Genomic DNA, 25996 nt, shown 5'->3' with positions numbered 1-25996 from the left:
TTCGCGTTGACATAAAATGTACATAATCCAAAAATGTTTGCTTATTTTGCTTAATGCTACAACATATAACCCACGTTGGGCACTGGAATGTAATGGGTCAATGGAGTGTGGTATCTTCTTTATGATTGGCTATGACAATGCCATCCAAACTGCGTCAGACAAGCCAGCATACACAACATTGTGTGCTGGCGATAAGGAATATTAGTATTTGTTTGCTTGTGTTGTATGTGCACGTTTTCCTGGAGAATTGGCATGCCTTAGTGGACTCTGTAATGTGCTGCAGGTGAGAGGTATTGGGAGTGACTGTATTATGTTTACATTGTATGTTGTTGGGAGCGTTTGCACAGTGGTTAGCATCCTGCGTGACGAACCCAGCAACCCAAGTTCGATTCCCTCTCATGGTCAAACTAGTGACGAAAATGGGTCTCGACTCGGCCTCATTCAAGTACCTTTTGCGATGTGTAAACATCAGCAAAGGAGAGACAAAGGTGGTTGGGCGTGGTACTGGCCACCTACCTCCTCGTTTGTCGCGGCAGCCTGCATAGGTGCTCGCTATCAGCACGTGCTGACGGTATGTTGAAGGCTATATGTAGGATGATGGTTAATTGTATATATTTAGTGATGTATACTGATATGTTTCAGTATGTATCTTATATGTATGTGTATGTTTATAATTTGTTTTAATATTAAAATTGGAAAATACAGGTTTCCTGCATATATGTTGCAACTATATTTCACGAAATTGACACGCTCTTGTTTAGCCTCTTAGACTTGAGAAATTCCTGTTAGCCAACACCTCTTGAGGCTGGCACTGCACACAAATGAGGTGATGCGTTTATCATCACACGCAGCTGCATTTTTCATCTGTGCTCTTGACCAGGCATTAGACATTTGTTTTGCGGCTGAGTGAAGTTTGGAGGTTTAGAACATGTTTTTATATATTTTGGCATGGCCACCATTCACCATTATGCCTTATAATCATATTTTAGCCTTAGACTGCTGGGAAATCTGCTGTGAATGAGCATGTATTAAGACGAGAATGGCAAATTGTCTCCGTACTCATTCAAGTCTTACTCATTTAAGGCTTAGTTGACCTCGAAAGTCCAGGCCAGTTCAGATATAGTTGTTTCATACTGCGCTATATGTAGTGGGTTCCCCTTGCGGGGTTTTTTTCCATTCACAAAACATTCCTGCATTGAATTGGATGAACATCTTTAAATACGGGAAGGCATTTTAGGATGATTAAAATACAATAGTTTTAATTAAAAATGTAAACATGTTATACTGTTATGGCCAGGAATCGTACCCAGGATGGTGGGTGGGTTCTTAGAATGGCACTAAATATGGCCCCACTACTCCTCATAATTGCCTTTACAGACTTGGCTACCACCTATAAATGCCGGGATGGCGCACGCAGTAATGTGGCCAGAACCACGACTGGCCATTTTCGTCTCCCAGTGCTGGTGTTTAAGATAATCAACATGGGTGAGGTTCAACACTGGTTCAGATATTCGTCACTCATGTTGGTCATTATTGATAAGCAAACCCAGATCACTGGGTTTGTAGGCTAGTATGAGAACCACAATGCCACCACTCTGCCATGCATGTACAAAAATATCAATGCCACTGCGGGCTAAAGCTGTCGATGCCAACACACCTCGCCAATACTTTGTATCTAGCCAAATATCACAGCTGTACAGTAGATATGCAACTTCTATGATCTACACTATATACATGCGAAAGATAAAGATCCCCTGTATCGCCATACCGACTGTTGGGGTAAGTGCTGTTGGCGAGCACCTATTAAGGCCGGCATGGCACACGAGGGGGTGGGTGGCCAGGACCACACCTGCCTGCCTTCGTATCGCTAATGCATCATCTATGGTGGTCATATGCGGAAATCGAACTGCGATGCCGGATTTGCAACGCAGTTTGTTAACCACTAGATTACTGCTGCTGTGAGCTATGTACACACACACACACATGCTCAATGTTCGTTTTGTGTCCATTGTCCCCTGCAGTTGTCAACAACCAACTTCTCCAATGACAATGACTTCCAAACGCTCCTCCGCTCGCTGTGCGCGACCTTCCGCGAATTCAAGACGCACGAGCAGATTGAAAACGAGTGCATCATGGCCCAGCTGAAGTACCGCCTCGAGCGGTGTGCTGTCACCAACAACCTCGTTTATAAAGTGCACTCGGACAACAAGCTCACGGAGATGCTGACCCTCTTCGAGAAGGGGCTGAGGAATGCCAAGGTACCAGCCTGAAGTATTTTTTGCCTTTTAAGCACCATTTTATGTATGTATGTATGTTGAACTTCTTTCGCTCTCTATGTAGCCAACAGTGCTAATCGGAGATAGTGGGGAGGGGGAGGGAGACGACGATACTATCCGACCATCAACATCCGACCATCAACATTGCCATGGCCAGTTGTAACTGCCTGCACTTGGTGCAGTGTTTGTGAATGGTGTTGCTCGTTTTCTGTAGATCCTCACAACTCTGAACTTTTCACACACAGTCGTGTATTTTGGTCTCGTGTACACTCACCTTAGGTACATTAAAAACACTTTCCCAGGTTTAAAGCAGTAAGCGCTTACATTTTTCCGAAAACCTATTTTGTGTTGTGCGACTGTAATCTTCTACACAAGTTCACTTGGCTAACATTTTCACATATCCACCTGTACTTCAGTCCCCAGTGAGTTGGATATAGTTCTGAACCAGCTTCATGAAATATTCATCATTGATTTATATATATTACATTTAAAATATTATTTCAATGGCTATTAGTGAGCAGATTTAAAGTTCTTAAATTGGTGCTTATATAATATTGTATTGTTTCATTTGCTAGTATTAGTCTTAGTGTATTTTAAATCTCAACCACTGCATATATTATGTGTGCAAACAACACTTTGCAACTTTAAGATTACAGTGACTTGAGTGCTCAAATTTGCATTATGGCAGTGCTTAGCTCCTGTTTACAGTCGTAACCAGTGGTGGAAACCCCATATTCATAGTATCTTCACAGGACAACCAATTTTGATGTCTGCACAGTAATACTTCTGCATCACCCAAGAGGGCTGGTTGGAATTGAACTGATAATCTTCCCATTGCTAGCCGCTCACTCTGCAGCTTAGCTATTTGTAACTACTTTTCAGTTACTAGTTGGCTAAAAAGTACATTGGACTCTGTACCACATATTGCACGATTATACAATTCCATTGACATAAAGTTGAGAAATATATTATTTTGTTAATAAATAACCACAGTGAAGTGCTTTTTTGGAGCTGCCTCTGGTGTAGTACAAGCCTCCCAGGAATAATGTTAATTTCCTCTTTCTGTGTCTCTGTCACAGGCAAGGGTAGAGCTGCACCAAGTAAATGGCTGCAATCTGTAAATGTGCATTGCTTGAGATTACATTTACTAAGAGCCCCTTATACATCTATAGGATGCCACATTTAATGAACATGTGACTTGATTGTATATTCTATTGCTTCATTGGCTGTCGCCTGATGAAGCTAGTTGTAATTACTGGTGAAACGTCGTACTCGGATTGTAATTGGTGTAGCTTTGCTCTACAACACACCGGTGTGCTGTACTAGTAACGAATTGGCATGATCTGTTTACTTGAGAAACCTTACTAATTGTCTGTGTCGGGTGGTGGTGGGTTTAGCGACACATTTATATATTTACGTGCTCTAACCCAAAAAAAACTGTATTATGGTTGATTATATAGTTTGTTTTTAAAATATAGCTCTGGTTAAGAAGTTTAAGGAAAACAAATGTACTTAATCCATAGTCTGTAGGCTATGAATTATTAATGAAGTAGCCACAGCTAAATGCAGTTATCTTATTAAATATTGTTTTTCGTTATTTGCATCAAATGCCTATGGTAAAGTTGCAATACTATACAGTTGTGCAAGTTTCTGTAATAAAAACTATGCATCCTCTTAAATGTGTAACTGCATTTACATCTAAAGAACATTTATATTGTCATTTTATTACGATATGCTTTTTATGATTTTATTGATTTAAACATGTTCATTAAAATATGGCTGTACAGTAGTTTTGAATATTTCATAGTTAAACAATAAGCAGTGGAAGAGTTGTGTTTACAGACTTTCAACATAATTTCCTGCAAAACAAATTGTCTATCATTGCATCATTGTTTAACCTGGCATTGGCCACTTTCATGGTCATTTCTGGGAAAGTGGAAATTGCCCGCAATGAACACAGCAGTGTTGGGTCTGCGAGAATTTCTTAAGTTTATCTTTAAGAAACTTTTGTAAACCATTCGATTGGCAAGACTTGAAGAATATTTAATTGTGCAGTAAATATAGTGTTGGTAAGAATGTTTTTAAGTGCTGTGTTTATGAACTCATTACTGTGATTTCAGCTCTGGAGCTGTGGCTTCCAGTCTAAAGATAATTGTAATGCACATATCTTAAATGGGTCAAACATGATACTGTTTATTTTTCCATACATACTTTAGTTATCTTGACGATAATGAAAGCTGGTATTGTGTTTTTTTTCTCAGCAGCCATAGGAACCATGTGATGTTTTGCCATTGCCGGTTGGTTTGCCAATTTTCGAAATCTGCCTTGTGCAACGTTTACAAAAATATGTTTTTTTTTCCTTTCAGAATGAATACGAACGAGTCAACTATGGCATGCAGCTCAAGGAACAACTGGAGGAATTCACAAGGGATTTTATTCCTCACATGAAAGAAGAGGAGGAGGTGAATCTCACCAACTTGTATTGAGCCTGCCAGATTCATGCCCCCGTAGACTAAGCCACTTGGACAATCTTTAAAGTACAAGAACTGTACAGGTTGCCCACTTTATTTTTTTATTATAGATTTAGTGGGTGTGCCCAGTGACTGTACCACGTAATGGCCCCGACGCTTAGTAACATGGCCGGATGAGTAAATTATATGGTTGCTGGGCTGAGGTCCAATTGAACACTGGGTAGACACGTTTCGCAGTGTATTAAAGGTTAACCTTCATAGTTATTTACCAATTGAAACTGGCTAGTCCGCCTGTGGAAAGAGTCTGCTGATTGAATCCCATTATCATGAGAAGTGGTGATGAAAAAAAATTGAAAACTAGAGGAAAAAATAACAAGCAGTTGCTTCCTCATATTGCTCATGCTTTGTTGCCAAAGATTGTTACTGAAAACGTAATTTAAACCACATGGCTGACAACATTAAAAGATTAACAAAACTCATATCCGCATTTGAACATTATCTATTGCCTTTGGCGTTTCGAAACAAAATGATTAACTTGGCATTAGTCTCGTAATAGAGCGTATAATCTGCTAATTAATCTATTGAACAATTAATTATGTTAATTACCGCAAGCAGACGTGTGATGCGGTTTCATTATACTTAGTATGTTTTAACTGCTAGTGGCCCGTTTCCATTTTATTGAGAAATGTAGCCAGCGTTCATCTTCATGTAATGGATGCCGCTTGCCCACACTCAATTTTGGCTGTGCCTGATTGGCAGGTTTTTCAGCCGCTGCTCATGGAATACTTCACCTACGAGGAGCTCAAAGTGATCAAGTCGACTGTGATAGCACAGCATTGCTCCAACGGATCGCAGTTTGCGCAGCTGCTGAATGAGCTGAGGCAGGCTCGCGGGCGGGAGAAACTAGAGCTGGACAGCAAGGAGGAAGAAAAGAGCAAGAGTGAGTAGACTAACATGACAGAGCAACCCACCACATTCGTCATTACCCCACCCCCCAATAACACAACATATGCTCAACTTAATAGGCTAGCATTATAGGCAGTGGCTCTTTTTGCTCTGAAGGAAGGCCAATGCCTGTTTGGTTGGCGTGTTCTATATTGGTATATTTTATTTTACATTGTGATTGTCAGGGCTGCATTGACAACACGGGGGCTTTGAGGCTTCAGCCTGGCACCTCACATTTTGGGGGCACCCCAAAAATGGATGTACTTCTTTATAATGGTTAAAATACAATTGCATTTGCAAGATGAAATATCCCCTTGGTAATTTGGTAAAGCATGAATCTTTTTTTATTCTTACCAGTTATGTGCAATATTTGAAATCGTTTCGTTTTAACTTTGACGTAGCTTTACAGTTTTTATATCACAAAAAAAACTAGAACTAACATAACGTAGGTGAATAACAAGGGTGTTTTTGGCATTGGCCATAGGTGGTGGTGAAGCAATAAAGAGGGAATTGAATACAGTAAAACCTTGGATTGCGAGCATAATTCGTTCCGGAAACGTGTTTGTAATCCAAAGCACTTGTATATCAAAGCACTCGTATATCAGTTGTGACGCTCGGCAGACAAAGCTTATACGTACTACTCGTATTGCAAGACCTCGTTCGTTTATCAAATTAATATTTATTTAAAAATTTTGCTCTTCTTGCAAAACACTCGCAGACCAACTTACTCGCAATCCAAGGTTTCACTGTATAAATATAAAGAGGGCCCCCAAAAACTCGACTTCCTTGGGCTCCCTCGGACTTAATCTAGCACAGGTGATTTTGTACCACTGACAATTGTGTAACTGGCAATGCATTCCTTTATTTTCAATTTTTTTTTATCAGAGATACTACTATGGCGTTCTTTGTTGACATACCCTTGCTTTTGTTGAATTTTCATGTGTCTCTTGTTGCTGGTTGCATATGCAAAAGCACTATGAAATTGAGTGCTCTGTTAGCAAGTATTTATTTTTCGCTAAGTGCATTCAAAGAGTCCATACTGCCAGCACTGAGTACTCTTATAATGGGCGTTAGATAAACCACGAGTGGCCATTTGCTCAATCGGGAAACCAGTTGGTGCCTGTGACGGTGGTGGGTTGTCATTCTCAGTGAGAAAAGTCCTACAATGGGCATATTTTGTCTTGTTTCCACCGTTTGAACTAAGGTGGCTTCCCAAATGTTCTGCATTGTAACATATAAATAGACAAAAGCCCGTTTCCATTTAACAATAATCATGCATTAGTCCGTCAGCCTATATGCCTTCTAAACTTAATATTTAACAGCAAAATGTTCTTAATAAGCCAATTGTGGACAACTTTCAGAGTTTTATAAGCAGCCAGCCCTGGTAAATAAATACCACTTGGTTGTTCAATTCTATTGGCATCATACACCCATCTAAGACATGATGTTCATTCAGTACAAATCGGCAACAATGGAAGGACATGTTTATGCCATTGTGGATATATTGTGGGAAACATAAATAAATTGACCAAAGGCTGACTTTTTGTGTAAAAAAAATAAACAAAAAGATGTTACCCATAAGCTGTGGGGGTCTTCCAGACCAATGGTAGTTGTATATTGTACGTTTTTTTGGTAAATTTAACCAAATAAGCTTGGTCATCTGTTAAAAAGATATGTATCTGGCCCCATGGTTACACATTTGTAGGCAAGTAGACCCGCCGCAGTCTAAACATTAATATAATCGTATAGGAAGGGGTGTTAAAGTGGAAACCGTGCTGCATAGTTAAATAAAATAACCCCCCATGATTCAGCCACCACAACCCATGTGTATTGATTTACATTTATTCATAGTCGGAGTATTATTGAAATGCCAATTATTGTTCAAAGTACTTGCAGTGAAAACTGCACCATTTTGTAAATGAGACAGGATGTAAACATCCTCGTAACTGCTTTAAAATAGCCAACATCACATTGCCCACTTGACAAAAGTATACAAAATAATTGAAAACCACTGGTACGTGACAATTTAAACGTATTTGGCATGAAATAGCACCCTCAGGCAGTCTTTTATTGGCAGAGCATATGTAACTTTCCAATTGCAAACTAGTGGGGATTTTTGGTGGAATGGCACTTTTCGCCGATGCTTAGATAATATAACTTTATAACTCGTTACGCAAACACACTTCCTATTATGTTTTTTTTTATCTTGCCGTGACACCCGTGTGTAATACGTTGTTGTTATCCATGTGCTTTCCAAAAGGTGCCTCGGTGTCCAGCTCGCCCATAGGTCTCCTGCCACCAGAGGTTCTGCTGCAGGTGTTTGGTTACCTCGGAGTTCAGGATCTGTGCCGCTGCAGCCAGGTTTGCACCGATTGGGCTCTGGTGTGCAAGGACGGCTCACTGTGGAAACACCTCTACCCGACACGCTGGGCAAATGGTGGGTTTTTTCTCCCTCTCATCTTACTATGCTAGTCATACATTGGTGTTTTGCACGCATGGAATTTACCAAAAATATATATATATCTATTAGATTATAACTCCCCAAAAGTTTGGCTCTGTTTTACATTACAATAATAATGCTCAAAAGGGAATCTTCAGTCTCAAGATTTCTGTTCAGAAGGGTCTTGATTTGGGACATTTCACATTTCAGTTAAGATTGGTTTGTTCGTGGGCGTAAACCAGGGTACCCCCAGAAGAAAGCCTATGCATATGAAGGCAGAGCACTCAATGGTCCTTAACTATGAGTTCACAAACCTACTTGCAATACTGATATCTCTCAGCCACCTCACACTCCATGAAGTTTGGAAGTTTACATAACTGTTGCCTCCAAAGCGCTGCATTACAAGCATGCGCCACTATGGTCAGATTTTATTTGTACCATCATATCCAGTGAAGATGTAAAATTCATAGGAGGTTTTTGGGTTAGATCGCGTAAATATATAAATGTGTCGTTAAAACTCGCCACCACCCGACACAGCCAACTAGTAAGGGTTGTCACGTAAACGGAACATTCCAATTCGTCACGAGTACAGCACACCGTGTGTTGGAGAGCCAAGCCACAACATTTACAATCTGAGTACGACGTTTCGCCAGTAATTACAACTAGCTTCATCAGGCGACAGCCAGATTTGTAGAGGAGTCTTACTGTTTCGTTCCTTACATAGAGGCGTAGATGTGTTGACCACCCTTCTGCGCTCTTGCACAATGTGGGGGAGGGGGGATTACTGAGGCAACGTACATTATGCATGAGTATTATGCAAGCCCTTTGAACTTGTCCTTACTGTCTATTGTGTTTATTAGAATATCCCTACCAATGGCAATCCCTATTGAAGTACGCTGCCCTTTGTAGGCATGCATTTAAATAATGTATTAGTTGATTATTCGCTTCCACGCAGCACTAAGACGGTAGCTATCCGAACGGTTAAAGTTATCTTGATTTCTTTCAATTTCGATAGTCTCTAATTAATCTTGGCCAGTAGTAGCTAGTTTTTCACAAAACTTCAACATCACCAAAATCAAGTGAGTGTCTCGTACAGGTCATTCGTCCTATTTGCCCAACATAACATTTACCACACGTGTAGTTAATCCTGCACACACCTTCTGTTGATAGCTTCGGTAATACATCTTTTGTACCAGATATGAATGTTTCTGTATTTTATGTACCGTGCCAAATCTGACTCGGATGTTTTGTTTTTCCAAACATCTGGCTAGTTTATCAGTTACTCCCGCAATGTACGGTATTTTGATCGTTTTAATCACTTGGGCAGTTTCAATGCTCTTGTTATTTAATTTGGTTTTGGTATTCAATGCCCTGTTGATTTATGCGTCATTTTAACCGTTCGTTTGCAGCGCTTTTTTACATGTTGATGATGTAAAATTGTATGGTGTGGTCACTGTGGAGAGATTACACCTGGACATTGATGCACAATAAAGTTTAACCCAAGAAGGCAGCTCGCTGCCTCGTAGCCATTGACGAAGGGTAGAATGTTGAGAGTGAGGGTGGACATCCTGTGTGGCCATGACGTTGGTTCTCTCGGACACAGGGGACTGGTACACTGGACCTCCTGAGCCGGTTGATGAGCAGGTGTCCGAAGACGAATCGTGCGACAGCGGATGGGGAGGCGAGACCACCATGCCGTACACTTTCCGTGATGAAGATGCAGACATCGATGAGTCCGGTGAGGGTTTGCGCAAAGTGTGTTGTGTGTCATTCGAATAGCCCACAGTGTGACTTTTGTCACATTTCAAACTGTGTACCACAGTACATCACGGCCACCTTAATTATTCCCGTATCAGCATTTCAGATATTCATTAGGCTACTACTGCAGCTGTCCACCGGCTCACCAACCTCAACATGAACATATAAACATTGCTGATCAACTCTCCACTATACCAAAGAATTTAAATTCAGGCATTAATCAATATTTTCTCCTTTTATTATTTTTTCCTATGTATCTCCTGTCCAATGTTCAGAAAACAGCTTCCATCATTGATATGAATAACTTTGTCGAAAGTGTCTCCTCCGACTGCCTTTCTAATATGTAATTTGGTCCTTCATAATTTTAGTGTACCTTTTGGCTTTGCTAATTATTTATATTCTTTATAGAATGCTTTTATACCATTCATAGTCATGTTAAATATATGTAAAAAAATACAGCTGAACTAAATATTTTACGTACAGAGCTGGGGACTGTCTCATGCTGTCTGACTTGAATTTGAAGATAACTACATTGACTTTTTCAGTTATGCCATAAGAATTCATTAAAATATACGCTACATTGATTTTTAAATGTTCCTATTTAAGGAAACCCCACAAACTTGTGTCAGGGAGAGCCTTTGACACAGCTTAGGTATATATCTCAAAGATTAGGAAGATGTTTTTTTGCTAGCTGCTATACCAGCACATGATAGAGAAAGAACATTGTTTAAGAGCATCAGCTTTCAGATGTAATCAAAGTGCTGTCATTATAAACTTTATGACTGTCTTTTCCTCGACTTAGTTTCACTACTTTTTTATTGTTATGTTGACCCAGGAAAACCTTAATGAGTGTCAAGACTTTCGAGATGGTCCTGCCAATGTCGTCAAATGTAATCCCAATCGAGAAAAGTGTATGATATTTGGCCGATACCAGTTACAATGTATGTTTTTTGTAGCTATGAGAGGAAACCAAAGAATCCGGAGGAAACCCGTGCAGAACAGGGGGAGAACGTACAAACTCCACACAAAAAGGCGCCTGAGTCGGGAATCCAACCCAGGCATTTCTTACTGTGAGGCATAAATGTGGTTGCCAAAAAATATATAACAAAGCTGTATGATGTAACACTTTAAAACATTAACAGCTTAAAATTATCGCACCTCAATATGCAAACTAAAGGTTTCAGTTAAGGGGTTTTTGTTTTGTTGAACGTGTTACGTCATAATGTACCAATACATGCACATTGTCTTTAAAGTCTTATGTCTTTGCTCTAAAAGCATTTTAGATCACGTGGGTATTAAAATTCCTGTTTTATCACGAAAAAAATGCTGTGTTTAAAACATTTCATTTTTCAGGGAGTGATTGTGATAAAGATGATGATTTGGAGCAGAACCAGCTTCAGCAGGAGTTGGGCTGTCTGAAAACTCTGGTTCAGTCCATCCTCCCTGTGGCTGGCCCATCCGTGAAGTCTCTCGTGCTGTCAAAGAGCAAGGCCGCCAACAACTCGCTGGTATGTGTCAATTTTATTCCTGTCCTGGGAATCATTTGATTATTATTAAGACCTTTTTAGGCAGGTCTTATGTATAGGGGGGTGTGTGTGTGTGGACAATTTTATATTAATGAGTGTGTGCTTGTCGAAGTAAGCTGGATTACCAAGAAAAAAAAACGATACCACAACCGATTTGCTGTAACTGGCATTGTTTGATAGCCTTGCAGCTCTGCAGCAGGCTTTTTGAATTCACAAACCTTTGCCTCTAAAGTATTTAATTATATGCGAGTGGCAACGCCCAGCTTAATATATTAATGCATTTTGTTTCTCATTGTAGAACTATGGATAGGGTTTTGCCACTTAGTAATACGTAATGACTGAAAATGTTAAAATGTGCAATCTGTAATGTGTTTTGTAGTTTAGGGACACACAAATGCCTCAGAAGCCAAGGGAAACTGCTGGGTTGACATTCGCGGGCACGTTGATCGTTTTTATAGCTTACATGTGAAAGGGGGAAGATAAACTTCTACGCCAAGATAGACTACTATGGTGGGTCACAAAGGATTTCCTTTTTTGTTGGGACATGATGAAAATTGATGGTGCAGAACCAAGCCTTAAATCCAGATGCACACTGATGGTCACAGTTATGGTTCAGGATTTGCATGAACCCGAGTGCGATACAATGCTTTGTTTTTCTTGTTGCAGGTTCAGCGAATTTTAAGCCTCTGCCCAAACCTGGAATATCTGGACCTGACGCATACGAAGATATCGGATTCAGCATTTAAAAGGTTGTTCATTTGCAAAACTTATTGTTTTATTTCTACTGTCGGACTGTTTAAAAAACGATGTTAATTGAGAGTTAAAAACAGCAGGCTAATGTGATGATATAAGCCACACCAGAAAATGCCAACATCACCATCAACTCGATTGTATGGCAATAACTATAAAAGCCCAAAAGGCATTTAGTATAACTGGTCACAATATGCTCACGAGACTCGGAATGTTGAAATCAACTTGTTTGCTCATCCATAATGGAGGTTTTTGGGTTAGATCGCGTAAATATATAGATGTCGTTAAAACCCGACACAGGCAACTAGTAAGGGTTGTCACGTAAACAGAACGTGACAATTCGTCACTAGTACAGCACACCGGTGTGTTGGAGAGCCAAGCCACAACATTTACAATCTGAGTACGACGTTTCGCCAGTAATTACAACTAGCTGCATCAGGTGACAGCCAGATTTGTGGAGGAGTCTTACTGTTTCGTTCCTTATATAGAGGCGTAGATGTGGTGACCACCCTTCTGCGCTCTTGCACAATGTGGGGGGGGGGGGATTACTGAGGCAACGTACATTATGCATGTCCTTTGAGCTTGTCCTTCCTGTCTATTGTGTTTATTAACATAGCCCTACCAACGGTAATCCCTATTGAAGTACGCTGCCCTTTGTAGGCATGCATTGAAGTAATTTATTATTTTATTATTCGTTTCCATGCAGCACTAAGGCGGTAGCTATCCAAACAGTTAAAGTTATTTTGATTTCTTTAAATTACGATATATTATCTAATTAGTCTTGGCCAGTAGTAGCTAGTTTAGCACAAAACTTCAACATGATCAAAATCAATTGAGTCCTTGTTGGCACGCGTGTACTGCTACTGCTGACAGTTGCATTTGGGAGAATTTAATATTTCTCTGTTGTTCTTTTAGTCTCGTGCTGGTCATTCGCCCTGTTTGCCCAACATAACATTTACCACATGTGCAGTTAATCCTGTATGCACCTTCTGTTGATAGCTTCGGTAATACATCTTTTGTACCAGATATTAAATTCTGTATTTTATGTACCGTGCCAAATCTGACTCGGATGTTTTGTTTTTCCAAACATCTGGCTAGGTTATCAGTTACTCCCGCAATGTACGGTATTTTTATCATTTTAATTACTTGGGCAGTTTCAATGCTCTTGTTATTTGATTTGGTTTTGGTATTCAATGCTCTGTTGATTTGTGCACCATTGTAACTATTAATTTGCAGCGCTTTAACATGTTGAATATCACTTCTCAGACTGTCACCATCTGACATTTTCTTAGCTCGATGAATGAGCGTCTTGATAAGAGCAGATTTCTGCGTGGGGTGATGGTGTGACTGCATTCAGATAGGCGTCAGTATGCGTTTTCTTTCAGTAAACACTGCGTGTTATTTTGCCATATATACCCCGTCCGAGCAGAATATCCAGAAATGGTAGCGTTCTGTCAGCTTCCACTTCCATGGTGAACTGGATGGATGGGTTTTGCGAGTTGAGATTATTTAGAAATGCGTTTAGTGTATCTTTGCCGTGTGGCCAGACCACCAATGTGTCATCCACATATCTAAACCAAGCAGAGGGTTTTAGTGTGCTTGAAGCTATTGCTTTTGTTTCAAAATCTTCCATGTACAAATTCGCTATCACAGGAGACAAAGGAGAGGCCATTGCTGCTCCTTCCTTTTGTTTATAGAAGTTACCTTGCCACCAGAAGTAGGTGTTCTTTAGACAGTGTTCAGCTAGTCTTGGGATGTCTTTGGCTTAACCTTTGTTCGTTACCAGAGTGTGGAGTAATTTAATTGACTCGTTGACCGGAACCCTGGTGAACAGGGAGGTCACATCAAAACTTACGAGAATATTATTAGGATTAAGCTTAATATCTTTAATCATTTACGAGAGTTTTTGATGAACGAAGAGGTCCTACCGATGTAAGGCTGTATTTGTTTCGTTACGTATTGTGCTAATTTGTACGTGGTAGAGCATATTGTACTAATTATGGGTCTTAAGGGGACATCAGGTTTGTTCATTTTTTGTAGCCCATAAAGTCTTGGTGGTTTAGATGCCCTTGGTTTGATCAGGTATTGCTCTTCCTTGGGAATTGATGACTTGGCAATGATTGCCGTTGTTTTACGTTCCAAGGTGCTGTTTGGGTCTCATTTAATTTTAAGGTAGGTACCTTCGAGTAAATCTTTGATTTTATTATCATAGTCCTCACGGGGCATCACAACAGTTTGAACATCTCTACGCCTCTAAGGAACGAAACAGTAAGACTCCTCCACATATCTGGCTGTCGCCTGATGAAGCTAGTTGTAATTACTGGTGAAACGTCGTACTCAGTTTGTAAATGTTGTGGCTTGGCTCTCCAACACACCGGTGTGCTGTACTAGTGACGAATTGGCCACGTTCTGTTTACGTGACAACCCTTACTAGTTCGCTGTGTCGGGTGGTGGCGGGCTTTAACGACACATTTATATATTTAGGCGATCTAACCCAAAAACCTCTTATGGATATTGGTTGCGAAAGCCTACGTGTTAAATTGTTTGCTCGTTATCAAATGCTATTGAATGGATAACAATAGGTTAGAAGGCCTAGTGGTTGATGATTTTTTTATATATAATAGGTGAAAATCACTTGCCAATATTTTTGTTCGATTGGATAACACTGCAAATTTGTGTTATCTCTACCTTGGTGTCTAGTTAAAAGAAAAGCTAACATTACATTTTCTCAGTGCAGTTTTATTACGGATGGAGCCATGGTGCAGTGGTTTAGACGTATTGGCCAACAAATATGATGACCTTAGTTCAATTCCTGGCCACGGTTAGCTTCAGTGGGGAGTGATATCTGAACCAGTCCTGGGCATTCTCCATTCCATGCACATCAGTGTGGTGCAGCATGGTCATACAATCCACATGGCTGACAAGGTGTGGGAAGGCCTTCATCCAGCAGTGGATTGACAAAGGGGGGCAACAATGGATTTAATGACATTTTTTGTTGGGATTCTGCCAGCAGTCTGACCGCTGGTGCCACACTGAAGCACCTGAAGCACCTGGACCTGTCGGGCTGCGACATGATAACGGATGTGGCCCTGCACCGCATCTCGATGGCCATGGGCACCCTGAGTCCCTCCAAGCCGTTCGGCAGCGACCCTGGGCCCCGCAAGGTCATGGTGGAGCTGGAGGAGGTCAACAACAGCTGCCCTCTCCCACCCAACAACGAGGGGGAGAAGGAGATCAGCAACTGCACGTCCTTCACCAGCCAAAGCTCCACCTTACCACTGTGGGCATTGACGGCCGTCAATCTACTGGACATTGAGGAGATGGCCATGGGGATGAAGGGCATGCCACTCGGATGCGTGCAGCTGTGCACTTTGTGTGACCAAAGGACAGAGCAGTGCCCGCTGAGGCCTGCTGGACAATCTTCGGGACATTGTGGTCACGTTACGTGCAAAGCCTCAAAAATCTGCCGCTCCGCAACAGTGGTGCAGTCCCTCGCAGGCCTTGTGCTGAAAGCCACCTCGGGGGAAACTAAGGACATTTTCACGAGTGACGCCGAGACATCTGGCAGGGTTCTCGAGTTCCTGAGCTTGTCTGGATGTCGCCGCGTAACGGATGAAGGGCTAAGGTCCGTACCATTTATGGATGTAATGTATCCCCACTCGTGAGCAGTGATTCGATTGACACAATTTAGGGTCGCGATTTAATTCCCGATTTAAATTTTGGCTTGTATTTATGGTCTCGTTTGTATTTACAGTAAAACCTTGGATTGCGAGTAACTTGGTCTGCGAGTGTTTTGCAAGACGAGCAAAAATTTTAAATAATTATTAATTTGATAAACGAGCGAGGTCTTGCAATGCGAGTAGTACGTATATACGCTTTGCCGAGCGTCACGTGATCACAACTGATATACGAGTGCTTTGGATTACAAACACGTTTCCGGAACGAATTATGCACGCAATCCAAGCTTTTACTGTATAGTTTTCCCCATCATAATTGCATAATAATAGACTCCGTACAATGTACTTGCTTCATTGGTTACCCATGTGTATGGTTACAAAAAACGGTTAGGTCTATCTCTTAAGTGTAGTCTTGTTTGAGGTGCAGCTTTTCTCCATTTGCCTAAATGACGTTTGCATACAAGTAATTTGAGGTTTTGCAATGGTTAGCGTAATACACTATTTACCCAGTAACCTGAATTTGATGCCTGGTCACAGCTCAACATCGGTGATTAATGTTATCTGAACTGGTTCTGGATGACCCCCTTTTTTTGGATCAACTTTGAACTGACCAGTGTGGTTAAGTTTGGTCAAACAACCAAAATGGCATATTCATGCATGTATCGTGAACATATGAATCGGATTGTAATGCGAACCGATTCAAGCATTGCTTTAAAAGCGTTCCTCATTCATGTTTGTGTGCGCCTCTGTATGGGGACAATAACCAGACACGTTTAATTCCCAGTGTGACCAGCATCAAACCCTCTAGCCTTCATCAGGAGTATGGCCTCAGAAATGCCCAGATACCCTAAGAAACAATATTTTAAAGGTTCTGCTGCTGTCAGAGGAGCTTACCACACTTTGTGCTAAGCTACCCAAACCTGTAACAACCAGCCCGAAGGAAAACAAATAATTTTCCATTGGCGAAGCGATGCATCCGTTACACACACACCTCTAGTCTCTTTGCTCTTGGCAATCGTCGTATTTGCCGTTGCCCGGTACCTACAAAAGCGGTGTGCACGCCCCGCAGGTCGCTGGCGATGCGTGGGGGACTGCCGCTGTTGGAGCACCTGGACCTATCTGGGTGCCGCCACCTGACAGGCCCAGGGCTGCAGGAGCTCGTTTCCATGTGTCCCATGCTTAATGATGAGCACTTCTACTACTGTGACTTCATCACAGGTGAGGATTATAAGTTTGCATACCCATGTCGTGCAGAGAGAGGGGGGTGTGGAGGGCAGGGGGCAGGGCAGCATTAGCTATAACCCCAGTTTGAGATGGAGAACAGGAACATTGACAATGTGTTTACAAATTAGTGCAAGTATTATCTTTTGTTTAAATAAAGAGGCTTTTTTATAGTCATCAGAAGGGAGATCTGCTGACTGGCCTTCAGGAAAGAGTTAAGTATGTAAGCTAATCATGTATGTATACTTTATATACTTTAAAAGATGGGCAAACTTTGAGTGACATCAATTACTATGTTTTACCACAAGAATGTGTGGTTAATGCAGGCGTGATGCCTTCTAAAAGGTGTCTGGAGTTTGAACATCTTTACACCTGTATTTTTGCCAGATAGGGTAAAGCCATTGAAAATTATATTAATACTGCCGAATATAGTTAACGGGTGTTGTGCACTCCCCCTCTCCATTCACAACACCTTTCCACATGAGTACAACATGCAAACCACCTTGTAAAGATGCATTGCAGATCAAAGTAATAACATTGCAAAATAATAGGATTAACATAGGAACTCGTGAAAAAAACTGCCTTTTCGTAATCGTTCGCCTTAATCATTGGGCTTCCTTTAGCAATGCTTACTTTTGCATAGCATTGCACTGATGCAATGGTTGGGGCATTTCCCAGCTTAGTGCATCTGTGAAATGCAAACTCCACGGATGCTGGGAAATGGCACCAAGTTGCCAGCGTCTGTGGTCAAGCTCAAAGGGAGACCGAGAGCTGTTTGGTTTTCAACTTAACAGCAATGTGGAGCATTCCCAACTTGCGTAACGCTTAATAATTTAATAATCTAAGCTCGTGCGGTTGATGTTAAACATCTGTACTCCAGAGTATGACTTGCGTTTATTTGAACAGATCTGCAGTGACCTCATAATTTGTGCTTGTTTAAACGTACGAGTGTTTTGAAACTCGGGTCTTATTCTGCAATTCTGTTGGTGTGGTGCTTTTTGACCCCATTAGTCTACAAAGGGTTTCACTAAACTTATGTTTTATTTCAGGGTTGTGCAGAAACAAATTGCGTTGGCAGCGCTGGAAGTGCTCAAGTCAATAATGACAAGCTCTGTCGATACTTTTAAAACGCGACTGCATTATTACTGTGCTACGGAAACCATCTCAATAATATTCGTCTGGAGAAGTGCGCGTGGATACATATTCTCTCTCGTAAATGTTGGGAGGGGTTTTTTTTATTTCTAATGTTTTTTTGTTTTCTAGGCCCGCGAGCAGAGACGGCCAACGGATGTCAGAACCTGCAGTGCAGCACTCGCTCTTGCTGCCGCTCCGGGGAGTAGTTGCCTCCCCCCTCTTGTACTTGGCAACTCCCTCCTGCTGCATTCCCCCACCCCCCTGGCTGTGTATCCTTTAAAGGCTCATTTTGGCTTTCTGCACTTTAACGCATTTTGTTGTTTTGGTTGTAGACAAACCACCGTCATCGCAAGAGCTCCGTTGATACTGTACAGTCGGGAGAGAAAGATGTCTTGTGGAAGCGTCGATACTGTAAAATGTAATTGTTTTCTTTATTAGCTGGTTTGAAGTTTTAATTAAAACACCCCGTGTGGGTTTGATCCAAAGGGACATGGCACCTCTAAAGAAAGCAAATAATTTAGCTAGTCAAATTTAATTGCAACCAAGTGTTTTGTCAATCTTCACATGGATGCATTCAGATTTTCTGTATTGTTATTCTTTACTATGATGAATGTTGCTTAAACGAGACAAAATCCAAAGGGATGGGACGCTTATTCATTCGGCCACCTTTTCACTATAAAACCCTTTATTCACTATACAAACTCTTGTTCTGCATTTTTTTATTAGTTAATTGTATTGCTACATAAGAATGCATAATTTGAATGTAGAATCATTGCTGCATTTACCTTCAAATGAAAACATTGCTTTGTAGATAACTTGCTGTGCAACTGTCATTGCTTATGGCATCCAGTAAATAAAGTTCAATGTAATAAAGGCTGAAAGTTGTGCAATACATTTTTTTATTAAACTTTTTCACAATATATTGAACACAAGCACACACACACCATCACATCTTTTCAGCAATTGTGGAAATGAATTAGGTGTACAAGGGCCTGTACAGCTGATAATTTCACATTCGTCTCCCCAAATGTTTAATCTGTGATGGAATAGGGGGGGGGGGGGGAATTATCTTTACACCTTTACACTGCCTATGGCAATCTGGGACAAACAGGTGGGGAAGAGGCCTTCTGAATCACCACGCCAGACCCTTGGAGTGCTTGCTGGCAATGCCTTTACACTTGCCATTTTTTCGAAGCCTCTTTGCCCTTATGCGCTTACACTGCCGTGGGTTCATCCACTTGGGGTATTGTCCATGCTCGTTTAGGTAGGTGGACTTCTTCCTCTTGCTGTCCAAATCCATACTTTGGGTCTCTTCAGCTGCGAAAACAATGTTAACATTGTTAACTTGCAAGTTGCTCCATGTGTACCATCAAGCAGTTTGTCGATTTGTTTTGCAAAACGAAAGTTTTTGTTTTAGCAATGTGTTAACCTCGCACGGCTCCAGTGAAGGCAATATGACCTTGCATGTTCTAGAATTTCTAATTTTAAAACTATGTACAGCCATATTCACATCTTGATAACTGCCATATCATGATGACTTGGAAATTTGCCCATTGTTGGTTATGTAGACATTTAATATCGACCCCCCCCCAAAACATACAACTTTGAACATGCATAGTCACTGGGTTGAGTTTTAGGATATTTTACACAACACATTACCCTCAGTTTAAGTATGGTTTTACTCATTCCTAGTAATCAATACTGTTTCATTGTATGCAACACTAGATTTGGCCACACACCTACTCTAATCATTTAGGAATGTCCTTAACGCTCGTGACGTCACTCCACATCGACCAGCCCGCCTCATTAATATTCAAGAGCAGGTGACATCCTCCAAATGGGATTATAACCTTAAAATTAAATAGGTGTCACCACGCCCTTACAAATTATACACGGATATATGCAACGAATATCACGTCGCGGTCTGCTTTTCGCTTGCAAGTTTCAGATTTACTGCAATACACCCGTCCTTGGACGGGCAAAAGGCTAGTAATAAGATACCAGTGTACAATCATGTACTGATCATAAATATATATAAACACCCAGGTCTGTCATTCTGTCAGTGTGATTAACGCGGCACGGATTGGTTTAAGTACGTCGCGTGACCGCGAGCAAGCAGCCAACCAGGGGTGCGCCCCTCACACACATGTACACCACCCCCAGGTGATGTTGCGCCGTAATACAGCGCTGTGGGTAGCTGATCTGCCACCACGCTCACGGGCCGATGGGTGGGGGCTGAGGGGGACCTCCCCCTCCATAAGACCCCTTAAGGTAAGAGCCTTCCACCCCCCCACCCCCGTGACCGGAGGTTGACACCCCAGAGCCCCCAGGGGAGGGTCCCCACCACTTCCTAAGACCCCTTAAGATAAGACCTTCCAAATAATCCTAACAGTTCTTTCAGTGATTAATAAGTCATAGCTCTTAGAAGTGAATGTAAATATCACAACTAAAGTTTAAATACACTTTCATTCATTCACATTAACGTTACATCGCGGGATCGTCAAAAAAGGTATGTAGAGTGAAAGTTTTAAGTGAAAGCCGCGTAAAGCCGCTCTTATTCGACTTATTGAAAGTCCTCAAGTACAGCAAAGCCGTTCTTCTTTTTACAGTACTATACAATACTTTCAATAATACTTTTGACGGTAAAACACGTGCACTACACACATCTATTACGTACGGACATATACACACGGTTCTAATTACATTAGTACTGTAGTTTTTTAGTGCTTAAATCGACTGCTGTGCGAGTGGATCTTAAGGATTTACTTGACCAGTCTGTTGGGGGCCCACCCCCCACCCAGCCCCATCCTGCAGGTTGCATGGGCCCCAGTCAGACTGGTCAATATTTACGGCAGTGTTCACAGGACTTTAGACGAGCTTTTAGTGAACGTCACATGCCTTATTGCATAAAATGTGTCCATAACACCACAGAGCTTTAAGTTAGTGCCATGTTGTTTCACTTGGGTGTGTGTGTGTGTTCCGAATTAGACCCAAACTAAGCATTGGCCAATTCCAGTTATTGGCACGATCGGAAAATGTAAACCCACACAGGCCAAGAGTTATTTCAGGATATCAAGAATACATTTCTGTATTCGCAAATGGCCACCTCCAGTATCACAAAGGCATATTCATTAAATGTGATATATTTTCCAGGAAAAAAAATTGCCGAGTCTCGGGACATTTCATGAAATTTGGAGTACCCAAATAAAACACTTGCCTAAAAGGATAACTTTTAAAAACGCAGATGGGATTCTGAACACGTGCCATCTACTACCCATATCACACCCCAGCAGGTTTAGAACGTTCACATCTGCATATTCCCCCAAGTACTGCCTTCAAAGCACGAGACAGATTTGATGCATGCACAAGGACACCCAAGCTGATTGTAGAATGGTTATAAAACATTGTAACCTGGCCCAAATATCCCTGTTATCCTTTTTACATGTTATGACTGAATACACATAAATTTAACTAGCCATATAATAATTCAACTTTTCCCAAAGTTATTTGGTCAATGTTTGGGTGCTTGTTTCAGGGACTTATTGGTCCAGTTTTTACCCATCGTATTTGTATTTTCTATTTGTCCGTCCTATTATCCTAAATACAGCAGCATTATCAGTTGTAACAATTTCTTCACGTGATTCAGTGTTTTACCATGGTACGAGTCGTTATTCAAATGAGTACAAAATTTTGTAAAATGTCAGGGTGTAGCGCCCCCAGGCGGCTGCGGGTCATGCGAACCAAATTGGTTCTAACTGAACCCAACGATCCCCGGCAACAAGTGGCTTCCTCACCATTGTCCCCCTTAATCTCCACGTCTGCCTTTGTGGTCGACGCGGTCGACGTGGTCGATGTGGTGGTCGACGTGGTCGTCGCCGCCCTCTTGAGCTTCTCCACGGGCACCATCGTCACCACGTCCTTCACCTCATCCATGCGAGTGTCGCCGCTAGCGTCCGTGCCCAGGATCGCCTTGAGCCGCGCCATCTCCTTGGGGGCGTTCTTCTTGCGTTTTTCGGCACGCATCTTGCGCCTCCACTTGCTGCGGATGCTCTTGGCCATGGTGTGCGTGTGCGGGCCTTGGTGATGGGGGAGGGCGAATAGAATAGGGGTTTTTTTTTTACACACTTTTATTTCAGTTGGCGAAGTCGGAAGGCCTAAAACACCAACAATCTAGTAGACCCCGAGTCCTCAACATGGATGAATCAACGAGTGAAGTTCACGGGAACAGTAACCATGGTCGTAGCAATGTAAAAGTGATAAGCTGAATAGTACGTAATCGTTCAATGCTTGTGATTAAAGCCTTCATCCAGCAGTGGATTATGATTTGGCCAGTAGATGCGGTGGTGAAGAGGCAAGTAACTATCCGTTGATTTATAGGTTCTTTTTTTTTATGGGCTCTGGTGTTTCGACGATGTGCTGTTTGCTCCCTGAGGACATCAGAATCTTTAGAACTGGAAGAGGAATCCAATGAGCTACGAAGCTCTTTCACAGATGTCCAGTAGGGAGAGCTGTTACAACAAACTCACAGAGTAAACTAAACTTGGGGCCATCCATTTAGTACCGACGCAAAAATCTGTCAAAACTTGACCCCCCTGTACGCACGCGGACTTTTCACACCCCCCCCCCTCCCGAATCCTATAGAACGACCGATATTTAATCCACGCAGAAACGATCATGGATTAATAATATTAACGTGTTTAAGCAAACAGATAGTCCACCGCCGGACTAACTCATTTGAAGGCCAATGTAGACAAATTATTATCGAGGCTTCACCCCCCCCCCCCCGTTTCCTATGTGGACATTGTCAGTAGACCCCCCCCCCATGCGCAAGCGTACGCATTTGGGTTAACCCCCCTCCGTGCGTACTAAATGGATGGTCCCCTATTGTATTTACTCGGTAAAGCCTACTAAGCTATTAACTCTTTTTCAGAAGCGACCTGGCCACAAATGATAGCTCTACGAAGTGGCTTATGTGGACATTTACAGCAACCAAAATGAAGATACACAGAGATAGGCACGTGGTTCACAAACAGCTCGTGACTTCATATTTGGTGATCACCTCTGTGTGACCCAACAGTTAAATGTACACGAAATACTCTTTGGTTCTATTCGGTAAAGTCACGTAGGTAAAAAATAAAACAAAAATCACGACGTTTCGGCCACAACACAAGCGGCCTTCATCAGGTGAAGGGATCAGGCTGTCTCGAGGACAGCGCTGGAGTGAAACACAGCCACGCTCAGACCACGGACCTTTAAGCTGTGTGCGAGGAAACAAGGTGCCTTGACAAAGGAATTAGCATAAAAATTAGCATTTGATTGGCCGACTTAGCATAGAGGTGCGGGTGGACTTGCCGTTTGGCGCGGGGGGGGGGGGAAGTTTCCCTATTGATGGTGTGAAAAGGGAATTTTTAAGAGTTTGGGGTACCACTACTTGAAAAATATACTGTACCATTGAAAATTTATGTTTAGTTCGATTTAGAACATCTTTCCAATGGTTGCTTAATTTGAAACCATCTTCTCGGTTGAAATTGTGTCTGTGTTTGTATATCTGAATTGCCTCGTGAACAAATCTCTGATAAAAACCCGTGGGTTTGCAAAGAACCTTGGTATCGGAGAAAATTATATCGTGATCACCCACAGCGTTGTAACATTGATCAGCCACTGTTACAACAGAATGCGTACGTGGGTGATCACGATATAATTTTCTCCGATACCAAGGTTCTTTACAAACCCACGTGTTCACGAGGCAATTCAGATCTACAAACACAATTTCAACCGAGAAGATGGTTTCAAATTAAGCAACCATTGGAAAGATGTTCTAAATCGAACTAAACATTAATTTTCAATGGTACAGTATATTTTTCAAGCAGTGGTGCCCCAAACTCTTAAAAATTCCCTTTTCACACCATCAATAGGGAAACTCCCCCCCCCCCCCGCGCCAAACGGCAAGTCCACCCGCACGTACACCACCTCTATGCTAAGTCGGCCAATCAAATGCTAATTTTTATGCTAATTCCTTTGTCAAGGCACCTTGTTTCCTCGCACACAGCTTAAAGGTCCGCGGTCTGAGCGTGGCTGTGTTTTACTCCAGCGCTGTCCTCTAGACAAGCCTGATCACTTCACCTGATGAAGGCCGCTTGTGTTGTGGCCGAAACGTCGTGATTTTTGTTGTTTTATTTTTTACCTACGTGACTTTACCGAATAGAACCAAAGAGTATGGATCCTTGCAGTCACGAAAGCTTTAAATCTAGAATGTACGCGAAATATTTTAACGACGTGTGCAAAAGATACCATGTATCATGCCGATAACGCAAGAGAACTGTCTATGTACATTACGTTGAACTTCTTTCGCAAAGCACGTAGTCAACCGTGGTAATCGGAGGTGCGAAACTAGAGAAACTTGAGACAGTGAAAATTAAGACAACCGATTCCCGAATCAAATGGCAAACTCAAATCACTGGTTGACTCAATCGTTGCACGCCAACACTTCATACCTGTAAACCCATACGGTTTACATCGCATTCTTGCCCAGGGAAATTTAGTTTTCAGGTCCATACAGCGTACAGCCGTTTCAACACGAGCCACATTTGTTTTGTGTCTATTTGTGTTTCTCCCTTGTGGCGATAGGACTTTGTAAAATGAACGTTGAGATTTATACGGACACGGGGTGACCAATACGGTCTGAATTGGTCCTGTAATAAGGTAGGCACTGATAAGGGGTTGACAGGTATGATACTTGTCGGTCACAATGTACAGGAACATCTTTTTGTCTTAATCCACTGCTGGATGCGGGCCTCGCCGTGCGGGTCGTGTGGGTTATTTGATTATTTACTTCACCACGCCGGCCACCACGTGTCGAAAGGAGTGGGAGCATAGAAACACCGCACGATGAAAGTTTATCCGCTTGCCCGATTCTCCACAACGTAAACCCGCACTACCGGTATATGCTTGCCGTTCGCACGTGCAAGCACTGTCCAGGCTGAAGAATTTTGCTTCGTTTCCGAGATCTTGGCGCATGCCGTGTTGTGTCAGACCGGTATTTAACATTGACCGATTGTCTGGATAGATCCGTACGGCCATCGAGATGCATTCAAGTCGAGCGACGAGATTGTGCGATTGTCGTCATGGAATCCAACAATATGGACCGTACAGTACAGTTAACCACTGTACTGTACAGGGTGGTCCATGTGTCTTGTGACCCCCCCCCTCCCCCAATAAATTGACCGCAAACTTATTGTATTCATTTGCATCTCCATATCTGTTTTAAATAAACCTTACTTTAAACAAATTGTTTTAGATAATTAAAGGGCGGTCACAAGACATCTGGACCGCCGTGCAGTGTGCGCTCCTTCAGCGGAGGAAAACCAAAACTACACGAATTATCTCTACGTAGACAAAACACATCTCTGAACATATTGCCATACGGGAGAATAGAACAGTCCGGTACCAACAATCAAATATATAGTAACTTTGCCAAATAAAGCACACAAATAAAGGTCAGGCCCAAACCCATCCTGAACGTCGCCTAGCACGGGTTGTACCAGCTAAAAGCCACACGGACCGCTCAACGCCAAGGCGAACAAAACGAGAGCTCGACGCATTCTGCGCACATACATACGTGCGAGGAGCAGTTAAGATCGTTTATCCCGGGGGATATCTCTGATTTGTCTTGTTGATGTCAGCGGTAGCTCGCACCTTCAACGCGACGAGCGAAGACGGAGGATGATCCACGTGCAGGTGACGCCACCGGAAATGAGTGTCCCCTCCCCCCCTCCTCCCTCATGCAACCATATGAGCC

The 25996-nt window shown here is 42.1% G+C and overlaps 2 protein-coding genes across 7 annotated transcripts in view; one reads left to right on the top strand and one right to left on the bottom strand.

The window, feature by feature from the left end:
• FBXL5 (F-box and leucine rich repeat protein 5) overlaps positions 1-19079 on the top strand; it is a 22998-nt gene extending 3919 nt beyond the window's left edge. Inside the window, exons 2-12 of one of the 4 annotated variants that reach the window (XM_076073492.1) lie at positions 2022-2258; positions 4643-4738; positions 5507-5687; positions 7953-8129; positions 9736-9870; positions 10847-10960; positions 11244-11398; positions 12083-12165; positions 15180-15791; positions 16913-17061; positions 18328-19079. In XM_076073492.1, the coding sequence (XP_075929607.1) occupies positions 2022-2258; positions 4643-4738; positions 5507-5687; positions 7953-8129; positions 9736-9870; positions 10847-10960; positions 11244-11398; positions 12083-12165; positions 15180-15791; positions 16913-17061; positions 18328-18404 (2016 nt within the window). In that variant the 3' untranslated portion in view covers positions 18405-19079. Of the gene's footprint in view, positions 1-2021; positions 2259-4642; positions 4739-5506; positions 5688-7952; positions 8130-9735; positions 9871-10846; positions 10961-11243; positions 11399-12082; positions 12166-15176; positions 15792-16912; positions 17062-18327 lie in introns of all 4 variants that reach the window. The other 3 variants (XM_076073491.1, XM_032969673.2, XM_032969672.2) reach the window with 3 other exon arrangements.
• LOC116951195 (protein LLP homolog) lies at positions 19075-25996 on the bottom strand. Of its 3 annotated transcripts, none has more exons than XM_032969674.2 (3): positions 25894-25996; positions 21993-22274; positions 19075-19515 (listed from the first exon to the last, which is right to left on the bottom strand). In XM_032969674.2, the coding sequence occupies exons 1-3, from the start codon at positions 25979-25981 to the stop codon at positions 19331-19333; spliced, it is 555 nt and encodes a 184-aa protein (XP_032825565.2). In that variant the 5' UTR covers positions 25982-25996; the 3' UTR covers positions 19075-19330. The 3 variants fall into 3 exon arrangements, with proteins under 3 accessions (XP_032825565.2, XP_032825566.2, XP_032825567.2); XM_032969675.2 differs by having other exon boundaries at positions 25817-25971; XM_032969676.2 differs by having other exon boundaries at positions 25813-25933.

This window comes from Petromyzon marinus, chromosome 42, assembly GCF_048934315.1.
Source record: "Petromyzon marinus isolate PM22_M1 ecotype Great Lakes invasive population chromosome 42, UKy_Petmar_22M1.pri1.0, whole genome shotgun sequence".
NCBI lineage: Eukaryota > Metazoa > Chordata > Hyperoartia > Petromyzontiformes > Petromyzontidae > Petromyzon > Petromyzon marinus.
This window is presented reverse-complemented; position numbering and strand designations above follow the sequence as displayed.